The 20253-nt window shown below is 38.7% G+C and overlaps 1 protein-coding gene across 1 annotated transcript in view; it reads right to left on the reverse strand.

Annotated features, from left to right (window-relative positions):
- The window catches only part of LOC104276896 (utrophin-like), a gene marked incomplete at its 3' end in the record, with an annotated part of 91981 nt that overhangs the window by 61540 nt on the left and 10188 nt on the right, over positions 1-20253 (reverse strand). The window contains 14 exon segments of the mRNA XM_009873361.1: positions 1084-1229; positions 4037-4217; positions 4467-4702; positions 6204-6291; positions 7177-7300; positions 9586-9755; positions 11067-11246; positions 11709-11816; positions 14813-14914; positions 15625-15744; positions 17205-17355; positions 18143-18324; positions 19478-19681; positions 20223-20253. The exon segment at positions 20223-20253 is cut by the window's right edge and continues 5 nt beyond it. Of these exon segments, the coding sequence (XP_009871663.1) occupies positions 1084-1229; positions 4037-4217; positions 4467-4702; positions 6204-6291; positions 7177-7300; positions 9586-9755; positions 11067-11246; positions 11709-11816; positions 14813-14914; positions 15625-15744; positions 17205-17355; positions 18143-18324; positions 19478-19681; positions 20223-20253 (2023 nt within the window).

Here is a 20253-nt window from a genome sequence, read left to right on the forward strand (position 1 = left end):
GCTTCTCCACAGTCACCCGCGGCCCTTAGGTCACCACAGGGGGAAAATTTCATGTTTCCAAATTAAGCACGATTCCACAAGAGCAGTGGGGGACAGTGGAAAGAGCTCTGAATTATTTGTCTATGTTTTTACAAACCAACATTGATAGACTTTCCGCTATTTTATAGGTTCATAATAGGAAACAAAATACTATTTCTACCAGACAAAATCTGTGCATTGATTAACTTTATGGATTGCAAGCACTGTTTCCCTTTGAAAGGCAATCTGGAGGCCAGAAAAGTAGCATAACTGTCTCATAACAATCGAGCAGGAGGAAACAGGATGGATTTGTTAACCAGCTGAACCTCAGAGACAGTTTAAGCACACAGGCAAGTGTCCTCCTGTGCGTGAAGGAGAGGATTACAAGTCCGCACACCACAGCCTCCCTAGGAGGGCAGAGGCCCAGTCAGGGAGGCCACAGCACTGCAGGAGAGGGACACAGCCTCCCCGGGACAGCGAGTCCAAGCTAGCTGGGCATGGCTGTGCTGCACCTCAGGCAGGGAGGGCTGAAAGGCAGTTCCCAAAGGAGAGAAGGTCCCAGCTCCTGGCTCTCCTCACAACTGTGCTCAGCAGCAAAGGAGCAGATCTTGGATCAGTCATCAACCTGATCCAACCGAGCTCCTAGGAGAGGGATGCTCTTGGGGCACTGATTTCGTTTTCGGGGCTTAGCACAACAGTCACACAGGAACACCAGAGGCAGGCTGAGGAGGCTGCCAAAGCCGTCTGAAGTGCTGCAGCACTTCAGAGAAGATCCCTTAGAGCCTCCTCTTCCCCTGATCCCAGATCTCTGGGCCTCGTCTCATGGCATGAGCAGCTGCAAGATACCCACCAGGCAGGCTCAGAGACACCCAGCCCTTGCCCAGACACGTCCCTCAGCAGCCTGCGGTGACCCAGCCTTCAGCAACCAACCCCCAAAGGCCATTTCCTGATCAGCTTCCCTCTGAGTAACATCTTTGTTACCCTGCCGAAAACAAAGTAGGGGAAAGGAGGGTTGCAGCAGCTGAATAAGCAGCTTCCACGCTCCAGCGCAAAAGCAAGAGTTACCTTTGCCTGCTGCAGGGCCTTCTCAACCCTACTGGGTTCACTCAGACCACTGGCAATGGTCTGCTGCTGCCGCTCCAGCTCTCGCAGCATGTCCTTCAGCCGGTGCAGGGACTCCACATAGTCCTGGCTTGGCTGGCTTTCCGCCTCTGGCATCGTTAAAGAGAGTAAATGAACAAAATACATGGTAAGGAAATAGACACAAGACCCAGATTCTAAGAGATATGAGCATAATCAAAGTTATTGGAATAATTTAGAAACAAGAAGTCATGTGAATTCCTCATGTGTTGCCTGATCTAGTCGAGAGGTGGCGTCCCTGGTGGCAAGGAGGCTGGATTAAAATGATCTCCAAGGTCCCTTCCAGCTTAGGCCATTTTATGATTCAACAAATAATACTTGTACATTGAATCCTTCTGAGACCTTCCAAGAGCTAAAAAACTCTTCTTCTGATGGCAATGCTTTTTGCTTTAAAAATATTAAATATACGTATTATACAGAATACAATAATAAATATGACAACCCCTCAAAAAAAACTTAAACTCAAGCCTATATTTAAAATTTTCCTATGTGACTAAGTACTTAAATCTCTTGGGGTGGTGGTATCAATAGTACTTTCTGCATTCCTAAATCCACACAACTGAATATTTCATCTTGTAAAAGTTTTAGACTTATCTACTATTTACATGCAAACACACAAAGAGATACCCACTACATGTAGAATATGAAATGTAGTATATGTAATAGCAACATAGAATCATCATAGAATCACCTTAGAGATCATCTAAACACGCCCTCTGAACACGCTCCAACAGATCTATGTCCCTCTTACAGTGGAGACATGAGAACCAGACATATTACATATAAATATTCACACTACATATAGTAGCTATATATATTTAAAAGACTAGCTTATATCAACACACATACATAAAATATGTATCAGTGTAGTATTAGGGTTGGGGATTTTTTCTTTTATACATATATATATATATATATAAAAATACATACCAAAAAAAAATATATATTTATATATATAAATATCACGTTTCAGCCTGATACTCAGACACACTACCTGGGGATACTGAAAAAAGAATTAAAGTATCAGCTTGCAGTCTTTGACTATATCTCACATTTTGCTTGAGCCAGCCCTCTGTGGAATCCCAGTGGCAGCAGGCAGCACCTCACTCTGGCATTTCAGAATGAAAAACTCACATTTAAAAAACTGCAATGAACAGGGCTTCAGCTCCAAAACCTGCACAGTGTGGTATGCTCATTCCCTGGCTCTCGACTTCGAAGCAATTGGTTACTGCCACAAGTTAAAATTAATCCGAGCCTTGTTCTGACTCACCAGGTAGCTTTTCAACAGCTTACTGTCAGAACTGTCACACCGTTTATAACTAGGGAATGAGAGAGTCAGAGTTACCTAGCTTCCTCTTCTCAAGAAAACAGGATCAATTTAGAGGGGGGAGAATCATTAAAAAGCAAACAGGTGCACTGTCACTAAGCTACAGCAAATCCTGAGGAAGAAAATAGATAGAATAGCCTCCCATTGACAAAAAAAGATACTTGAAATTCCCAGAGATGGGACTGCCTAGCACTCCATGAGGGAATTTTCAGATGCTCAAAGAAAAGTCATAAAAGGAACTGGACTTCTGTCAGTCCAAGTCTGCCAAGTTCACAAATATTCAAGTGCCACCACCATTTTTTTTCTCCCAGTTATAGAGCATAGAATATTTTTTTTAGCTTACAGCAATTCAAACTATGCTGTAAATGAACAACTGAATCCTTCAGCTTATTTTCCTCTGGTCTTAAGCAATTTCTCTGCAGAGAAATTGTTTAAAAAAAAAAAAGCCACAAATATAATTTTAACATGTTATGAAACACAAGGTGTTTTTACCAAGTAATAACTGGTTAAAATATACTAATAACGCTTCAAGTGATGTGTGACATAAAAAAAAGGAGTATTTTTGTCACATCAAGTATTAATTACCAAGTATCAATAAAATTACTCAAAAGTACAACAGTCATAAAGTAACCATTCCTCACAGTAAGAATAAAAGCATACCCTGTCATTTAAATGTGGCAGACAGATTCCTACCGTTTTCTGCATGGATCTAATTGAAGCATGCACACATTAATGTAGATGGCCTAACAATTTAGTAATTGAACCTATTTTTATTACATACAGAATAAAGTGTTAATGCTCTTCCATTTGGGACCATTAGCAAAATACTTCCCTGTAATTGCTCAGAAACAAAATGAAAACTAAGGAAAAAAATCTCCTTATAGGTCTGTGTTCTTGTTATTCAGCTATAAAATATTAACACAGCCACATATTTTGTGCACAACATTTGAAATCCTTTAGAAGCCAGCATGACTGGTTTGAATGCTCATAAGGAAATCCTTAACGCAACAAAAATCCAGATAGAAAATGCCTAAAAAGAAAGCCATCTTCCAAATCACTTCAAAGATAAAATTTCCAAAAAGAATTATGTATGACTAATGTGCTCAACAAAGCTATGAAAAAGAATAAATTTCACATGCGCACTTCAATTTTGCAATGTACTCCTAATCTTCCATTTTTCATTTCTAGTGTTATTATTTATTTCTGTAAGTGCCAGAGTCACACTGCTTTTCACACTATATTAGCCACTTTACATATGTTCTGCTAATTCCTTAAAAGTAGCTTCAGGAATGTTGCATCTTTGCATGACCACTTTTAACACCATGAAATGATATATTTTGCAGTGTGCACAGTGAAGATTCATACAAATACTCTTTCAGGCGAATAACAAGAGTTTGTCAGTCTGGCCCAAAGCCTTGCAGCATCAGTAGGAAAACTCTACCAGGATTCAGGGAGTTTTCAATCATCTCACAACAGCAATAAAAATCAAAATAGAAATATCAGGAAGGCTTATGTTAAAATAAAAAATATTTTTTATTTTATTTTTTTTACCTCTCTTCAGCAGCTCATGACGTCCCTCTAGTTTCTGACGAGTCACCTTGAAGTGATAAAGAAAAGCATTCAAGCTCTCCTGAATGAACTTTGGAGACATAGGCTGAGAGGTGAGCACTTCGCAGGCGACTTTCAGATGTTCCAACTGTGGACTCAGGCTTAGGAGATGATTTAACTCCTGCTGTGAATGATTAAAAACAAAACAAATCACACACTTGACTTGTTAACACAAGGATTTTATTAAGCAGCACAACTCCTCCACATTACTAGGGTAACAATATTAAAGTACTCCCGTCACACAGGTACCAAAATCTTCCAGTCAAATCATGTGCCCTGGATGCCCCAGAAATTTTGAGTTCCAGTACTGACTATGCTAAGTTCCTCTGAGATATTCTGTGCTCTTAAAAACTTCCAGTTTTGCCAGACTTACCTGACATAAGTCTTTCAGGACTGCTGGGGACTGCGATGCTGAAGAAGGGGCATTTTTAAGCCAGTCATCCTTCTCAATTACAGTCTTCTCAAGTTCACTCATTTCCTTAAAATAAGCGTTTATATCTTCCTGGTACTTTATCTTTCTGGTCACTTCTTCCAGATGTTGCGCCACATCATTCCAGTCGGACAATGTCTTCTCCATCACAGTTTTTATATCCCCTGTAGAAAGTCCTTCTAAAAAGTTTATAAAAATAAATATTATTATTTATTACTAGTAGTAGTACTACTACTACTATTATTACACCACTTGCAACGCATTTCGATGAACAGGCATTTAACCTTTTCTCTCTTCAGACACAGGTGCACGTTTACTTTAACACACAAAATGGTTTGATTCCAAGTTTACTATGCATAAAACTACTTATTATTGACTGGGTTTTTTTATTCCACATTAACAGCAAGATGAATAGTAAGATATTCCACTTCCATTCTTCCCTTTGATAATTTTTGAATTTATAAGAATGTGCTGACTCTTGACCATCATGACTCTCTTCACCAGAAGGCAAGTGCATAGCAGATCTAAAATCATGAAAACATAAAATGGTTTGAGTTGGAAGGGACACCTAGTTCCAACCCCCCTGCCATAGGCAGGGAAACCTCCCACTAGACCAGGTTGCTCAAGGCCCCATCCAGCCTGGCCTTGAACACTTCCAGAGAGGGGGCAGCCACAGCTGCTTTGGGCAGTTTGTTCCAGCGTCTCACCACTCTTACAGAGAAGAATTTCTCTGTAGTAGCTAATCTAAATCTACCCTCTTTCAGTTTGAAACTGTCCCCCTTTGTCCTATGACTACATGTCCTGATAAAGAGTCATAGAATCATAGCATGGCCTAGGCTAGAAAGGACCTTAGAGATCATTTAATCCAACCTCCCTGTCATGGAGAGGCAACGAGTCCCTCCTCCCCTTCTTTCCTGTAGGCCCCCTTTAAGTACTAGAGACTGTCTGTGGATGATATGAGCAGCTCTTTGATAGAGAAAGCTACATTTCACTGATGGAGTTTTGTCATATTACAAAATAAGATTTTGGCAAGGCTTGAAGATTCAACTCTCACTGATGTTAATTATAAGTTTCCAGGGATAAGTGTTTTCATTGACAATCAATCATTTTCTCAAGCACGTAGACTTCTCTCTTGCCTTTGAGCCATAAATTGTGAATGTATCATCAAAACACGCTGACAATTTTTATAGAAACAGAGAAAACCATGAATAAAGAGATATGCATACATTTATCAAGCTTAAATTTTGGTTAAAAATTTCCACTTTAAAATGCAACTGCCTTAAAGTTTTATACTTAAAATCTCCACATTATTTAAAATTAAACCAATTCCATCCCCCAAAAGCATGTTACCACCATTTTATGAAATTATTTCTATTTCAATAAAAATAATCTTTAAAAGGTTGGAAATGAACACACATGTTTTCCAAACACTGACACTCTGTGATTCTGTGATTAAACAAAGAATATCAATATTGCTTTTCCATAAGTTATAATAAAATCAAAATATGTATCAATAAATAGCAACAGTAGCAACTACCAATGTGGCTGAAGGAAAAAAAGGATGGAGGGAGAAGGAAGGAATATATCATGATGCTTAACTGGAGGTAGTGTATTTCAGTACTATTACCTAGGAACCCATCTAATTAAATCACAAAACAGAGAAACTTTCAAGTTGCTTACCCTTTCCCATTTGATCCAAAAGAATATGTCCATTTTGTTTCAGTTCATCTAACTTTTGGCTTTTTTCAACTCTTTCTTTTTCTATCGCCTACAAAGTGAACCCCAAAGAACACAATTTCAGAGAAGGTAATTTTTCTTGACTTCAATATTATTCTGTGATTACAGAAAAGTATCTCCAAATTAAAATATTTTCAAAACTAATGTTCAAGGTCATTACTCTAGACTTGGTCCAGTAAATTCAGAAGAAATACTCATTTATTTGCACTGTTGGCAAGAACAAACACTGCCCTATCATTTGGAAACAGCACAGCTCATGGGAACCCGGTGTTCATTTTAAGAACCTATTTCACAGAGGGCTAAAGACATTCATAAAGATCTATAAATAAACTATTGGGAGGGATGTTTTGGGTTTTATTTCCAGCAGTACTGACATTCCAAATATCCCTACTGGCACCATTTTGCACTACAGTGCTGAGAAGGAGTCTCCTTCTAGATAGTACCAGGTTTTCTCCAAAATTATTATAGCAAACAGAAATGCGTCCAAACACTGTAACAAGAGACCACTTCAGAGAGAGAACATCACAGCATATTCAAGGAGTCTCTGAGCAGCCCACTGGCTCATCTTTGTCAAAATTACAAAGGTGGTGTCAATTAAGTCCATCTCCAACTGCAAAACATGAAGCCAAAATATGCTGCTTCGTGGAAAAGATACTAATCCTGAAGACAGACATTTAACAGAATTCTAAAGGAGACATTAGCAACACACATTTTTAAAACCCTGTAGATAATGCAACTCAACACCAGCAAAATTTGTATCCAGCTGGCCAGAGATTTCCATGTATGTCCAGTTCAGAAAGTATTTAACAAAAGGACTTAATCCGAATGATGAATGTGGATCAGCCCACACCTCCAGCCGACAGTCAGCTTAGAGACAAGATAGTGTTCTAGTGAACAGTGTATCTCTCCATTTTACCGTTAACTTTTCTTTCATGTCTGAAGTCTCTCTCATCTTCTTGTACTCTTTGATGTCTGCGGCCTCAATGGCAGATCTTGATTTTGAAATCCAGTTCAAGAGTTCAGCACTTTCAGCATCAAACCTGGTTTAAAAGGTCAGACAAATTTTTTGTCATTTTTCGCTTTTCAGTTACTGTGTCTTAAAAATCAGAAGTCTTAAAGTTCAGCATGTTACTCAATCCCAAAACAGCAAGGCTGCATGCAAAATTCATGTTTCTCATATTACTGCACACAGGCAGTAGGACATAGACTTTCAAAAATCTGTCAGAGTAGAAATTACGTCCCTGGTGTTAGCCTTTGGGAGCAAATTGAGAACGTATGGTGGTGCAATATATTTCTCAATGTTTTTATACATATCTTCATGGAAACTATTACTGTTTCTTTTAATATACCATAAAAGATATCTCTCAATGCCAAGTATTTTGAAAGTAATAAAATAAACCTCAGGAAAAACACAAATAAGAATTAGAGTTTTGGATTTCATAAAGGTCTGCAACATTATTTAGTCTGAATAAAAAGCTAGTAGCTTAAGCACTCAGGGCAGTGACAGTGGACAAACCTTTTTGAACACCTAGCTGACTAAAGATTAGCTTATAGCTTAATATTTGTGGCTACAGTGGACACACCCATACTAATATAGCTTTCTCATTCCTAAAACCTCTAAACTATAATCAAGCACCAAAACGAAACAAAAAAAAAGCCCCCACAACTCCAAAATTAATCAATGCTGTACAGAACTTGAGAGAATGACAGATAAACCATACAGACCACAAGTCAGGCCATATTGAAATTAAAGTACTGAACACAGTGTAAATCCTAGCATGAAACAGCAGCCTATCAACAAATGCAGAAGTTACCATTACTCACTCAAAGTCTGCAGGAGAAAACCTGCAAAATTCTAGTTACTGGTCATTTATTGGTTTCAACAGTAACTGAGATCAGGCAAAAGCATCAGCAAGTTTAGCCTGTCTTAACTAACACTGTCCTTAATACAGTTTGAACTCAAGCAAAAACAGGTTAACAGATCAAATCCCTTTTGCTTTCAAAGTCTAAAATAGTTTCTATGACTCACAAGACACAGAGAGAAGGGACAGACGAATTACTGACTGCTTTACTCCCCTGGGACACCCACATGCACACACCATCCCCACCAGGGCTCAGAGAGTCTGACCAGAGCACTCAAAAGAGTTTGTCAAAGTTCCTCATCCCCTTCAACCTCCATTCCTCGTCCCGAAAAATGAAGAGAACAACTCTCTTTCACTGTGCAAACACAGATCACCTAGCACAGTGACTCCCTGCTCTTGATGCAGCCTAAACAACTCGCCAAAGGTTTAAACCAGTGACAGGTCAAAGAAATGCGTATTTTGGCAGGCAAGCACAAAGAGCAAAGTGATGAGTATACGGCTTTTTTTTTTTTAATTTCTCTTGAAACAATTTCTTTAGTTGTAGGTATGCTATTAAATATGCAATGCAGGACGTTATTAAATACTGTTCAGCCTGGGGAAGTGAAGGATCCAAGGAGATCTTATAGTGGCCTTCCAGTACCTGAAGGAGGCTACAGGAAAGCTGGGGAGGGACTCTATCAGGGAACGTTAGAAAAAGGGGTAACAGTTTCAAACTCAAACAGGGTAGAAAAAATTTTTTTTCCTGTGGGGGTGGTGAGACACTGGAACAAATTGCCCAAAGCAGCTGTGGCTGCCCCCTCCCTGGAAGTGTCCAAGGCCAGGCTGGATGGGGCTTTAAGCAACTGGTCTGGTGGGAGCTGTCCCTGCCCACAGCAGGGAGGTTGGAACTCAATGATCTTTAAGCTCCTTTCCAAGCCAAGTCATTCTATGATTCTACACATGCAACTCAATCAGCCACTCCAGAGATACTTGTGAACAGAGACATCATTAATATTGTTCTTACTACTAGACACCAGTAAGATGGACTAGATTTCTAAATCTTTTTTTTTTGTGCCGTTTCTCTCATTTCTCCCATATATTTATAGAGATTAGAAATAAACAATAAAAAAGAGTCAAAATACTTGACACTTTCACAACACTTTTTTGCCAAAGATGAGATGATGTTTTCCAAAAGAAGGTAAACATAATTAATTCTATCTTTCAGCAAAAGAGCTGAGGTATAAAGGCCTGAAGATCTGCTTTTCTGAGCAAAACATCCCCATTTCCCTTTGAAATTAATGGAAGCTGCAGGCTTTCCGTTGCTCTAAATACAAGGCTACTCATAATATTCCTTCCGCACTCCCCAAACCTGCAACTTAAGTACTCCTCACGTGCATAAAAGAAAGAATCAAAATTAAGACCAAAAGACACAAGTCTACACAGTACCTAGTGAGCAAGAGAATATATCACTGACATATACTTACTTTTTCTTGGCTTCGCTGTCCCCTGGGATTTGCCTTTTCTTTGGGGGTGGTGGTGGAGGCAATTCCTGTCTGGATTGCTTAACCACTACCTCTTCCTTCAATGGCGTTATTTCTGCAGCAGTCTTCTGTGAAACCTGCGACATCCCTATGCTTCCTACAGCCTGAGTTACCTAGACAAAATCATTTAGCAAAAGGGGTAAATGCCACTTGCAACACAAATCAAATTGCTTTTCTTTAGTTCCTTTACTGACCAATCACAAAAGCCCATCCATTCACTCCTACAAACAACCACACCTAGCTGTCATAAAGCACTTTTACCATAGATGCACTTCAGAGGAAAAGCTTCGTTATTCTCATCCTACAGATGGATCAAAATTCTCAGTTCAACTAGAACATCATACCAGTCTAAGTGAACTAAAATCAACAAAATAAGCATTATATCTATTTTCTTTCAAAATTGCTTGGTTCATAGAAAAAAATCAAGGTCCTTTGGGTTTATCAATACACAACTGTTTTATACTCATAGCCCACAAAACCAAGCCTAGATGTCAGAAAAGCTGACACACAGTCATTTCAACCCAAAACCATCACTCAAGTCAATAGGAGCCTTCCACACTCTTTAATGGGTTATAAAATTAAGTCCCATGGGAATCAACTTTCAAGTTCTAAGTATGTGCTTGATATTTAGAGGGGGAGAAAGGATGAAGATAGGATTTTACACTCTCCAGAGCTTTGACTGAAACACAAGAATAAATTAAAGCCATGTGTCTGAAATGGGCCCCTACGTGAACTGCACAACTCATTCACTATACACTAAATGTATCGTGAATTGTTGCCACAGCCTTCACCATAGCAACATTTTAATGCCACAAAAAAGGGACGCAGGAGTCATAAAACTGTCAGACAAAATTCTCACAGAAGCCAATGGGAGTTCTGTCCAAATAAAAACAGTACCAAGCACTCAGGATACTAAAATAAACATTTAACAATCCAGCTTGGCTACCGTCATTACATATCAACCAATCAACTACTCTATTTTCAACAGATGAGAAATCATACTCACAGAGCATAAATGCTTGTATGACTCCCATTTATTTATCTATTCTGGGTTTGGGGTTTTGTCTTTGTTTTCTTTTAGTATCAGATTTAATCCAGTCCCAGCACTCTTACAATGTTTAAAGGCATTTGCATTGATTGATAATGCATGGTAAGCCTGCTTTACTCATCAGAAAAATGAAGCTTAATCTGTGTGAGAAAGGTGTAATAGTACTAAGTCAGGTTAACAGCCTGAGGTTTTGAAGACCAAAAAATGCAGACAGCTTTGACAGCTGATGAAGTCAGCCTCTTGTGAAAGAGCACTCCCCTACCTCTCTAGCCCAATGCCAAGAACTCACCTGGGCAATTCTGCTGACAGTTTCAGTGAGGTTTGCATACATATAGACATTTAAACAGCTAAAAGGTAACAATGTCTTGTTAAGTACCTGGTTAGAGTAATCCTCTAGCTTCTGAACCAAACTGTCCCACCTCTGAGTTAATTCTTCTTGGTCCTGATCAATTTTACTGGATGCTCTGCCATTCCCAAGGATTTGGGCCACATCCTGACCTAGCTCATTCAGCTGGTCTAGTGTTTGCCGTTTCATACCCATGTCCTCTTTCAAAATCTGAAGATAAAAGAAAACATTACATGATGACATCAAGTGTTCTGCCACTCCTTAGCTTTTAATTCTGGGGTGGGGGGAGGAGGCTCCTAGAGCACTCAGCAGTATCTCCTGAGTAACGGTTACAAATTATTAGTTCTGGTTCAATCTGCACCAATGTATTAAAAAAAGATACAATCACCCAAAGAAACAAACAAAAACTCAGAAAAGAAAACATCAAACAACTCCAAAACCTCTCAAAAACCCAGGACAGCTGTTTCAAAGTTTGGCACACCAACCTGGAATGGTCACGGAGTAAGTTGTACACATTTTTTAAATTCAAGTGAAAGAATCTGGCAAGGATAGGATATTGGCCTGGCTTCCAAAGTATCATGCATTCACAACTCCTGCTGCGGTCAAATTGGTAATTTGCCATTCATTTAGTCTACAAGATTTGACAGGATAGAGCAGAATAGTGATACTCACTGCTAGTTTTCGAACATTCACGCTCAGGTCTGTTTGATCTCTAAAGTTGCTTGTCTGGACCTTACTCAAAGCCTCTTCTTTCTCAGTTAACCAAGCTTTCAATAAGCACTGCAGATCATAAGAAAAATAGCACAAGAAAACACCAAGTTTGTCAAACAGCTATTGACAATTCCTTACTTAAGATCTTTGCATTCAAAGCACAGTTCTGCAGTCTTTATATGCAAGAATTTCAGCTGACATTAACAAAAACACTACATAAAAGGGGATAAAAAATATCAGATCAGAGAACTAAGTAATACGTCCCAGCAAAACAATTTCAACAAAATCACTTCTCAATATATCAGAGTGCATCCCCCTAAAGTTATTTATAGCGACCAGATATCCACCATAAAGCTGATGTAGGACTTACTGGTATTAAACATATCAAAATGGTACATAGGTTTTCTTGCATTCTCCACCCTTCTTTCGCTGTGATTCAAAACCAGCCATTACAAACATTTTCTCACAGAAAATATGCTATTGATAATTACAAACTCTTTTTAGTCCAAAGAGTCAGTCAAAGACTCAGATATCCATTAGTCACCTTCCTGTTTATTGTACCTACTTCCAACTGCAGCAAATACTATCTCATTATTTACTGAAATCTGGAGCTGCCTGCTCTGGATAGCACTAACTCAGGGATCTTGAGCTTTTTCCATCTATTTTTTTCTAGGAAACCTGTTCTCAGTCGCACTTTTCTTCAGTCACACAGCACTCTTATGAAAACTCCAGCAACATCTGGCATCAAGGAGGATTTTATAAATTTTGTACGATATTGCAACAGATTGCTGCTACCACACAGCCATCTCTATAGACTAGAAGACCCAGCTCTACCATGCTCAGTTGCACAGCCACTGGCACAATGCTACTCTGTGTTTATTAAAAAAAAATTAAACAGCAAGGCAGACCTTTGTTCTTTGGACAACACACTTTACAACAGCCACTAGGCTCCTCAGTCTAGCTGTACATTTTTGGCATTGTCCCAGAACTGACTATAGCAACTTTGGGGCCAAACGGTTAAGGCAGTTTACATTGCCAATGTAAACCGATATGCAAAATGTACAGACAGCAAATACGATGGTGATGGAAATGCCATAAGGCTGCAAGAAACAAAATTATAACACCACATACTCTCTGGAAAAATCACACTGGCATCCTAGCCAACATATTTTATGCACAAGAGGAGCTTAAAAACTTGTCAATGTATTCAATTAATTTCTGCTAAGTCAGCAGTCAAAGATAATTCTCCCTAGAAAACTGAAACATAATTATCACAGTGTTAAGAAATATCTGGCACTGATTGAGGAATTTGTTTCCCAAGTGGTAAGAATTGTGTTGATTTGCCTATGTGGCTTCCAAAAGTTTTCTAGGCAGCCATAAAAAGGCTGATGCATCACTGTTGCTCATCTCTCCATCTGGTTGAGTGAAATGGAAAATGATAGTACCTAAATACTTTAGTTACTTTTGAATTAATAAAGCACTGGTATTCAAGTCTTTTCTTAGTTTCAAACTGTAATTTTTGTAGGTCATTGAATAATTCCAGAGGACAGAGAACTGTAATTCAAACCTGTTAGTAACGAATGCACTGCTCAGAGTTGAACAATGACTGCAAACATAGGCTACTCTAAACTACCTGAAATAAACTTATATTTCCTCATTACTTGTTATCTAACTTTCTATATTAGATAAATGCCAATTATTTTTTTCCACTTTTAGAGAGAAACATAATTACCTTTAAATTAAGAAAAAAAAGCTGAATGCAAAGCAACTCCAATAGAAGAAGACCTTAAGAGTGCTGTAATAGTCAATGAGTGGTCACTCTTCCACAGACAAATATAAGGCCAGAAGAGGATAGAAACATGCTCACCTAGGGTCATCAAAACTGAGAGCACTTGAAATCTATACCTTGACATGTAGACCAAGGATTTTTGAAGAATTCTTATTTCTCAACTTAGAGACTAATCTAGCCCAAGAGTTGCCAGAAAATATCAGCACACAGTTTTCTATATAAACGTACATATCTGCCAGTTACAGTATTTTAAAGAAATTATATATAAACAGACACTCAGCATTGGATAAATCAGTATCTGAACCTTGGGTCCATATTAACAAGGTCATGTGAGTTGTAAATTCAGCTTATCAATATACTACAGACAGATACCAGAGGGGTCAGGGAGAAACACATATGAAACCCCCAAAAACGCAGACAAAACAGTCTTGTCAAAGAAACCAGGCTGTAACAGATAGCAACAGCAACATCAGCAATATTCTACTTATTTCAAATATCTAATCTATGTGTGCTGCAGTTTAAGTAATAGCTTACAATGGTAAATACCATCATTTAAGAAAACAAAACAATTTAAGTAAAACTTTCAAAGGAAAAGCCAAATATTTTAAGCTGAGATCCAAAAACAGGCTCTAGCATGAGGAATGCAAACCTAACACACGTAGTTATGTTACCATATTTTTTTATGCCATCAGTCAATCTGTGTTTGAGCAGTATATTTAATATATACGTAAAACGTGTGCAAGCAAGAAAAACAGATTTTTTCCACAATTCAGCTGTTCATCTAAACTCGGCAAAATGAGACAAGGTGCATGCTTCGTTATACCGACCAAATGTTTTATGTTACAGATTGTGAAAACAGTATCTATTGACTAGTTGACTGCACAATCCTGTACATGTATCCATACTGGAAAAACATACACCTTAAATAGGAAAAATTCTGTAATTACAAAACCACCAAACACTTCGTGATTCACTGTCATTTTGCTATCATAGATATTCCGACTTTTTGGCCATTTTGCAAGCTACTTTGGAAATTATTTTATGCCGAGTTACAAACTTTCCTACTTAAACATCGGAAAATTCTCCTCTGGCACTGCATCATTCTACTCCTCAAGAAATGCTGGGAACTCAAACAATGACACAAAACCTAGTTTTTCCAAGGCTTTTTTTCTGAAAGCTGTCAAACCCTAGAAGAGGTTTGGGCTTTTTGTTGTTTGCTTGTTCTTTCCCCTCCACAAATCAACCAGTCGCTCTGGGTAACTGAAGGGCTACTAACCTGCTCTTCCAGCAGCTCCTGCCATAACAGCTGAATTTCTTGCAACTTGACCCGTCGTTCCTCAGTCCAACGACAAACTGCTGTCCACCGTTCACCAAGCCTCTACAAAAGCAGGAAAATCACGAACATTCAACAAGCCTCACGAGGAAATTCAAAAATCTGATATTCAAAAGCTTAATTTCTTTTCCAAAGTATCCCCTCTCTACGTTATAGCCACCTCCTTGCCAGTAACTGTCATCAACGAATTGCACAAAGCTGGAGGTTAAACCTTTCAAGAGCATTCACCTATGGCCTTATCTCTGCTCTTGTTGAAGTCAGTGAGCAATCTGATTAACTTCAAAAGGAGCAAACAAAGTAGCATGAATTCTGTTTCAATAAATTATGTTTCACACTCCCTATACTTCAGGTTATAGTCTAACTTCTGACAAAACCAAGAAAATACTTCGCATGATATTCCCTAGGTAAATTGTGCTCATGTCTTTAAGCCTTTTTCCCATCAGATTTTAACTTATGTGAAATATGAGTTGTACTGTGTATCTTGCTATTTTAATGAAAGTGCTGAAAGGATAACAGTCCAGAAGTCACTAAGTCACTGGGAATGCAAATTGCTTAACTTATGAGGATTTGAGCTTGAAAGTCACCAAAGCACTTTTGCAGGTTTTACCTTCAGCAAATTTAATAATTCTTTAAGTTAATATTACTTCTGAAAAAAATAATACTTTAAATTACATTCTAGGATAAACTGTATTCAATTACAAAAATGCTGATTGACAATTATATGCAAAGGTTTAAGTGCCTAACAAACATTTTACCTGCAATTGTTCCTCCAAAATAGCTGTTGCACCTTCCCCACTGCTTTCATCAACGATGACGACCATGTGTGTTAGGGAGTTGACCTTCACCTGTTCCGTCTCTAGGTCACTCTGCAGGCTCTGGGAGAACAAACCAGAGGTTACCACCTTTGAATACATTCGCTAATCTGCTCTTTTGGCCACAATAACTAACATAACTGCTACGGCAAAGTACTTCAGATTCTACCACAGATTTGACCACTGGGTTTCACTGCACAGTTTAAATAAACGTAAGCAAAAGACTGCTAGAAATGAACTCCAAACCATTCTGTTAGAATGTTGGAAAACATGAAGGAGTGCTTTCAGCTGCATAGTTGACAAGTAGAATCATATGACAACTGCATTGACTTTATATATGTCTACTGTTACAGGTAAGAGAGCTTAAGCATTTCTATAAAAAGCTCTTATCATTAATAAGCAAGTATTCACAGAGCATGCTAAACATCGAAAAATCCCTACGAACATTTGCCTTTTAATAGCTGACAATATGAGTCTCATAAGTAACAACAGTGCTGTAATTGATCATGATGTTCAAAGACAATAGTGAAAAATGCAGAAAGTATGCAGTTCTGATCAGTCTAAAATAACCTGTGGATTTAAATATTCATACAATTTCTAGAAGAAGAGATTCCACTGTTAAAGCCTACCTCTGAAATACCTCTGCAAGATCAATATGCCTTTACAGTACTGTAAATATCACTTTTCATCCCAGAATATCCTAAGCTACTCCGTGAACAACACTTCAAAATCCCCAGACTTTGAAGACAGAGGAAAGAATGCAAATGTGGAACAGGAAATTACACAGACTAAAAGTACTGCACAGTTCTTGCCCTATGAGGCATGTCCCATGCTGAGCAGAAGATCAAACCTCAGCACTGAGTATGAAAACCAAAGCTGCAACCACAACACGTATCAAAAGGCCATCTTTCTCCTTGAAAAAAAGAACACTTCAGGCTAGAAAGGCTGGACTCCCATCCAGAAACTTAATTGAGAAACAAACCAGTTCCAAAAGGTACTGCACAGGCAGCAGTGTCTATGCACTCCCTTAGGATACAATCCCTGTAAAAGTAGGGACTGGAATCAGTGACTTGGGAGGCTCTTTCTGACAGTTTTAACTCCCACATTATTTTAATCTCTAAGGCTCAAGCATGCTCTAGAAATGCCTGCCAGGTATTAAAGGCAAGTTTGTCCACAGCATGTTTCATGCTGTCCTTCACACCAACCATTTACCTGGAGAGGCCTCACTTCCTGCAGAAAGCAAGGGTAATGCAATTTCCCCTAAGGGTTTTGCTTCCTGCACTAAGCGAACGTAACAGTTTCTGCTATAGCCACCAGTGCTCAAGTGTCAAGAAAACAATTCCAAAAAACTTACAATTCTTTTCTACCCCACCATCATCCTTTTCCAGACATCAAATGCAGCCCCTCAGCATATAGCCATAAACAATTTCTGACACAATCAAGTTTCTCAGCTAAGGAACCCACCGATATAAACATCTCTCAAACGCTTCTACATATATTACTTAACAGACAAAAAGGCTTACTTTATGTTCTTCCAGCTGTTTTTGAAGGGACTCCAAATCTTCTGCTAAGAGCTGCGATTCCATCTTCTGAATGCGTTCCTCTGTAACCGTCAGCCAGTCAGACAGCTGCTGCAGCTGCTGCTTCTGGAGCTCCATCAGCATGTCATGCAGGCTGCAGGGTGAAGCACAGGCAGAGTTATTTCAGAAACAGTTTTCCTGGGGAAAGAGACTAAGTTCTAGTTCCTACAGGAAAGAACTAGGGGCATTTATAAATCAATTTGCTATCATCAAATGAAATTTTCACCACTAAGCTTACGAACAGTTAAGTATCCTTGTTCCTTTCTCAACAAAGAAAGTTAGTGAATTACACAGTTTATATCAGGGATTGTTTTTGAACTAGATGACCTTTAAAGGTGCCTTGCAATCCAACACATTCTATGATTGTTTCTTGAAATGAAGATTTGCCACTAATAGATCCTCTGCAGAGAGTTGCAAGAAAATGCAGTTTCAGCCTTGATGTGCAGCTCTTAGCTTGATAGCCCACAGCCAGGAAAAAATCATAAATCTTTCAAGTGCGTTTTAGCTGTGTAAATACACACAGCTATCCACATCTACTACATGCTTTACTGAGGAAGCTAAACTACTGAAACAGTTAAACAGATAATGAAACAATTAAAAACACATTTATGTAACTACTGCATGCAGATGCTATATATGTAGTCTGGCACACTGACATAATATGTCACAAAATACTTCATATAAGAATCTGGAAACAGATTCTTACAGTAATTTCTTTTGTTTCACCACAGAAAGTATGAAGAAAGTAGATTTCACATAAAGCCAAAGAGTTAATTCTGAAAAAACCCTTAACAAATGGATGCAAACCAACTCCTCTGAGAAGCAGTAAGCTCCAGAGGTCTGTCCTGCAGCTCTAGGAGAGGTTGTGTGGCACAACTCACCGGGACTGCCTGTCCATGCTCTCCACCCTGAGCTCCTCCCAGCGGGAGTTGAGCAGCAGCATTTGCTCCTGGATCTCAAACTCCTCTTCAGGCGACAGGTTTCCCTGGGCCACCAGCTGGTTCCCAGCCTGCAGAACGCTGCCCACGCTGCTCTGGTGTGCCGTCAGTTCCATCATAAAACACTGGAAACAATACAACCAGTTACATTACCTCGATCTGTGATAACTCCTGCAGAAGTTTATGAACTTGTAAATGTCCTAATAAATTGTCACGTTTGAAACAGTGCCACAGAACGAGTTGGCACCTTCAAACACACAAGCAGGGCAAACCTGTGGTTCCCTATTAGAGAAGATTCTCCACGAGCCACAGAAATTCTAGAGCCAGTAAAATACAGCTAATTGAGGAATAAAAGCTGACCACCTCAGAGAAAAAGCTGTTTCTAAGAAGACAGATGCTGAACAAAAGCGCAAAGCAAGATAAAGAGGAAAAACAGAAACATGGCCAGCAGAACAATAAACAAGATCTGAAATGTATCATAGGAGAGCAAATAGAACCCTATGAACCAACAACATCAAAGATTCACATATTTACTATAAATCCAGAAAACTCCTTCCTACGGCTCACAGCTTTAAAACTGTAATACAAGGGGGAAAAAAAATAGGATATCTTCATAATGATCAGCATTCAGATGCCAAATTCAATCGTATACAGTAAGAAGACACTGGAGAAAACTAAAACATCTAACATGACACTTGAAATTTTTATCAACATTAGAACATTTGTTCAGCCTTGGAACAGAACCAAAACAAAATAATTTGGGAACAACAACATATGTTTCTGAAATGAATGATGCTAATCACGGCAGGGAGACCACTGAATTAAATTGACATGATTATCAATTTCAGCATCACCCTCATTTAACACCAAATGACATAAGGCTGACCAGGCTTTTTAGTAGTTGGCAACAGAGAAGCACAAATCAGCCTGGATCAGACTGCCTTTGTATTATAGACACCAGCAAGTCAGCCACCAAAAGCTGATTTAAAAAAAAAAAGTAAATAATTTAAGTTTCAAAGCATATTCCACTGTAAGTTCTCAAAAAAAGACCTATTTCACCTTCAAGAAGTTATTATTTGTCAACACCAAAAAAGAAAACAAACACACACACACCATCACATTCACTTAGAGGTGCTTTTAAGTTAGAAAAGCAAGACAAAAGAAACTGAATGGTAGGTTTTAGAAAAGGGCTAGGAAATAATAGTTGTAACAGCTCACACACATGCCTAGGAAAAAAAAAAAAAAGCACAATAAATTAATTTTCAATGAGAAGCTTACTTCATGGGTGGAAAACTGTTCTTTGACTTCCTCAACATCACCAGATATTTCCTCCTGTTCCCGAAATGCATCCTCAGCTGACAGCAACCACGTAAGAACTTCTTCCAGAGCAACTTGGTAGCTATCCAAGTCTATATCCACCTCTGTCACAGTGCTGGGTGTCTCTGCTCTAGATCCGCCCTGCTCCTCTTCAAGCACTACAGCCTAGGCAGCCAAAAGAAAAGTGGTATCTTAGAAATCCACAGAAAATACAACAACTAAGATTATTTTTAATATTTTATGAAGGATTAAAAGGCATCATTGGGTACATTTTAGTGAGAAGGGCCACAAGTCACCACTGACAAACCAAAATCTTAAAATGAAAAATCCAGATAGAAAAGAACTTTAACCTTGCTCATTTAACTGTGGATCTCACACCCAAACAAAAACCCATCACTACCACCACAAGTACACTTAAACACTTTGGGCCACCCTCTTCAGCTTGCCAAGACAAATGAGAAAGAAAAGCAGAAGAAACATAACACAGAAGGAACTTTATAGCTCAACAAACAGGATTTTGTATATGAATCAGAAAAGAAGGAAGATATAACAACTGAAATCAATCACAAAGAAGATGCTATGATTTTTCATACTTTCCCAATTGTGTTGCCCAAGACAGAAGGCATGTTCCAAGGTAACAGGCAAGCCTGAGGATAAGGTAAAATTACAATTTTAGAAAAACCAAGCAAAATTCTATGACAAAAACCTGCTGCATGCTGAACTCTCCATCCTCACAT

The sequence above is a fragment of the Apaloderma vittatum genome, unplaced genomic scaffold, assembly GCF_000703405.1.
Source record: "Apaloderma vittatum isolate BGI_N311 unplaced genomic scaffold, ASM70340v1 scaffold7127, whole genome shotgun sequence".
Lineage (NCBI taxonomy): Eukaryota > Metazoa > Chordata > Aves > Trogoniformes > Trogonidae > Apaloderma > Apaloderma vittatum.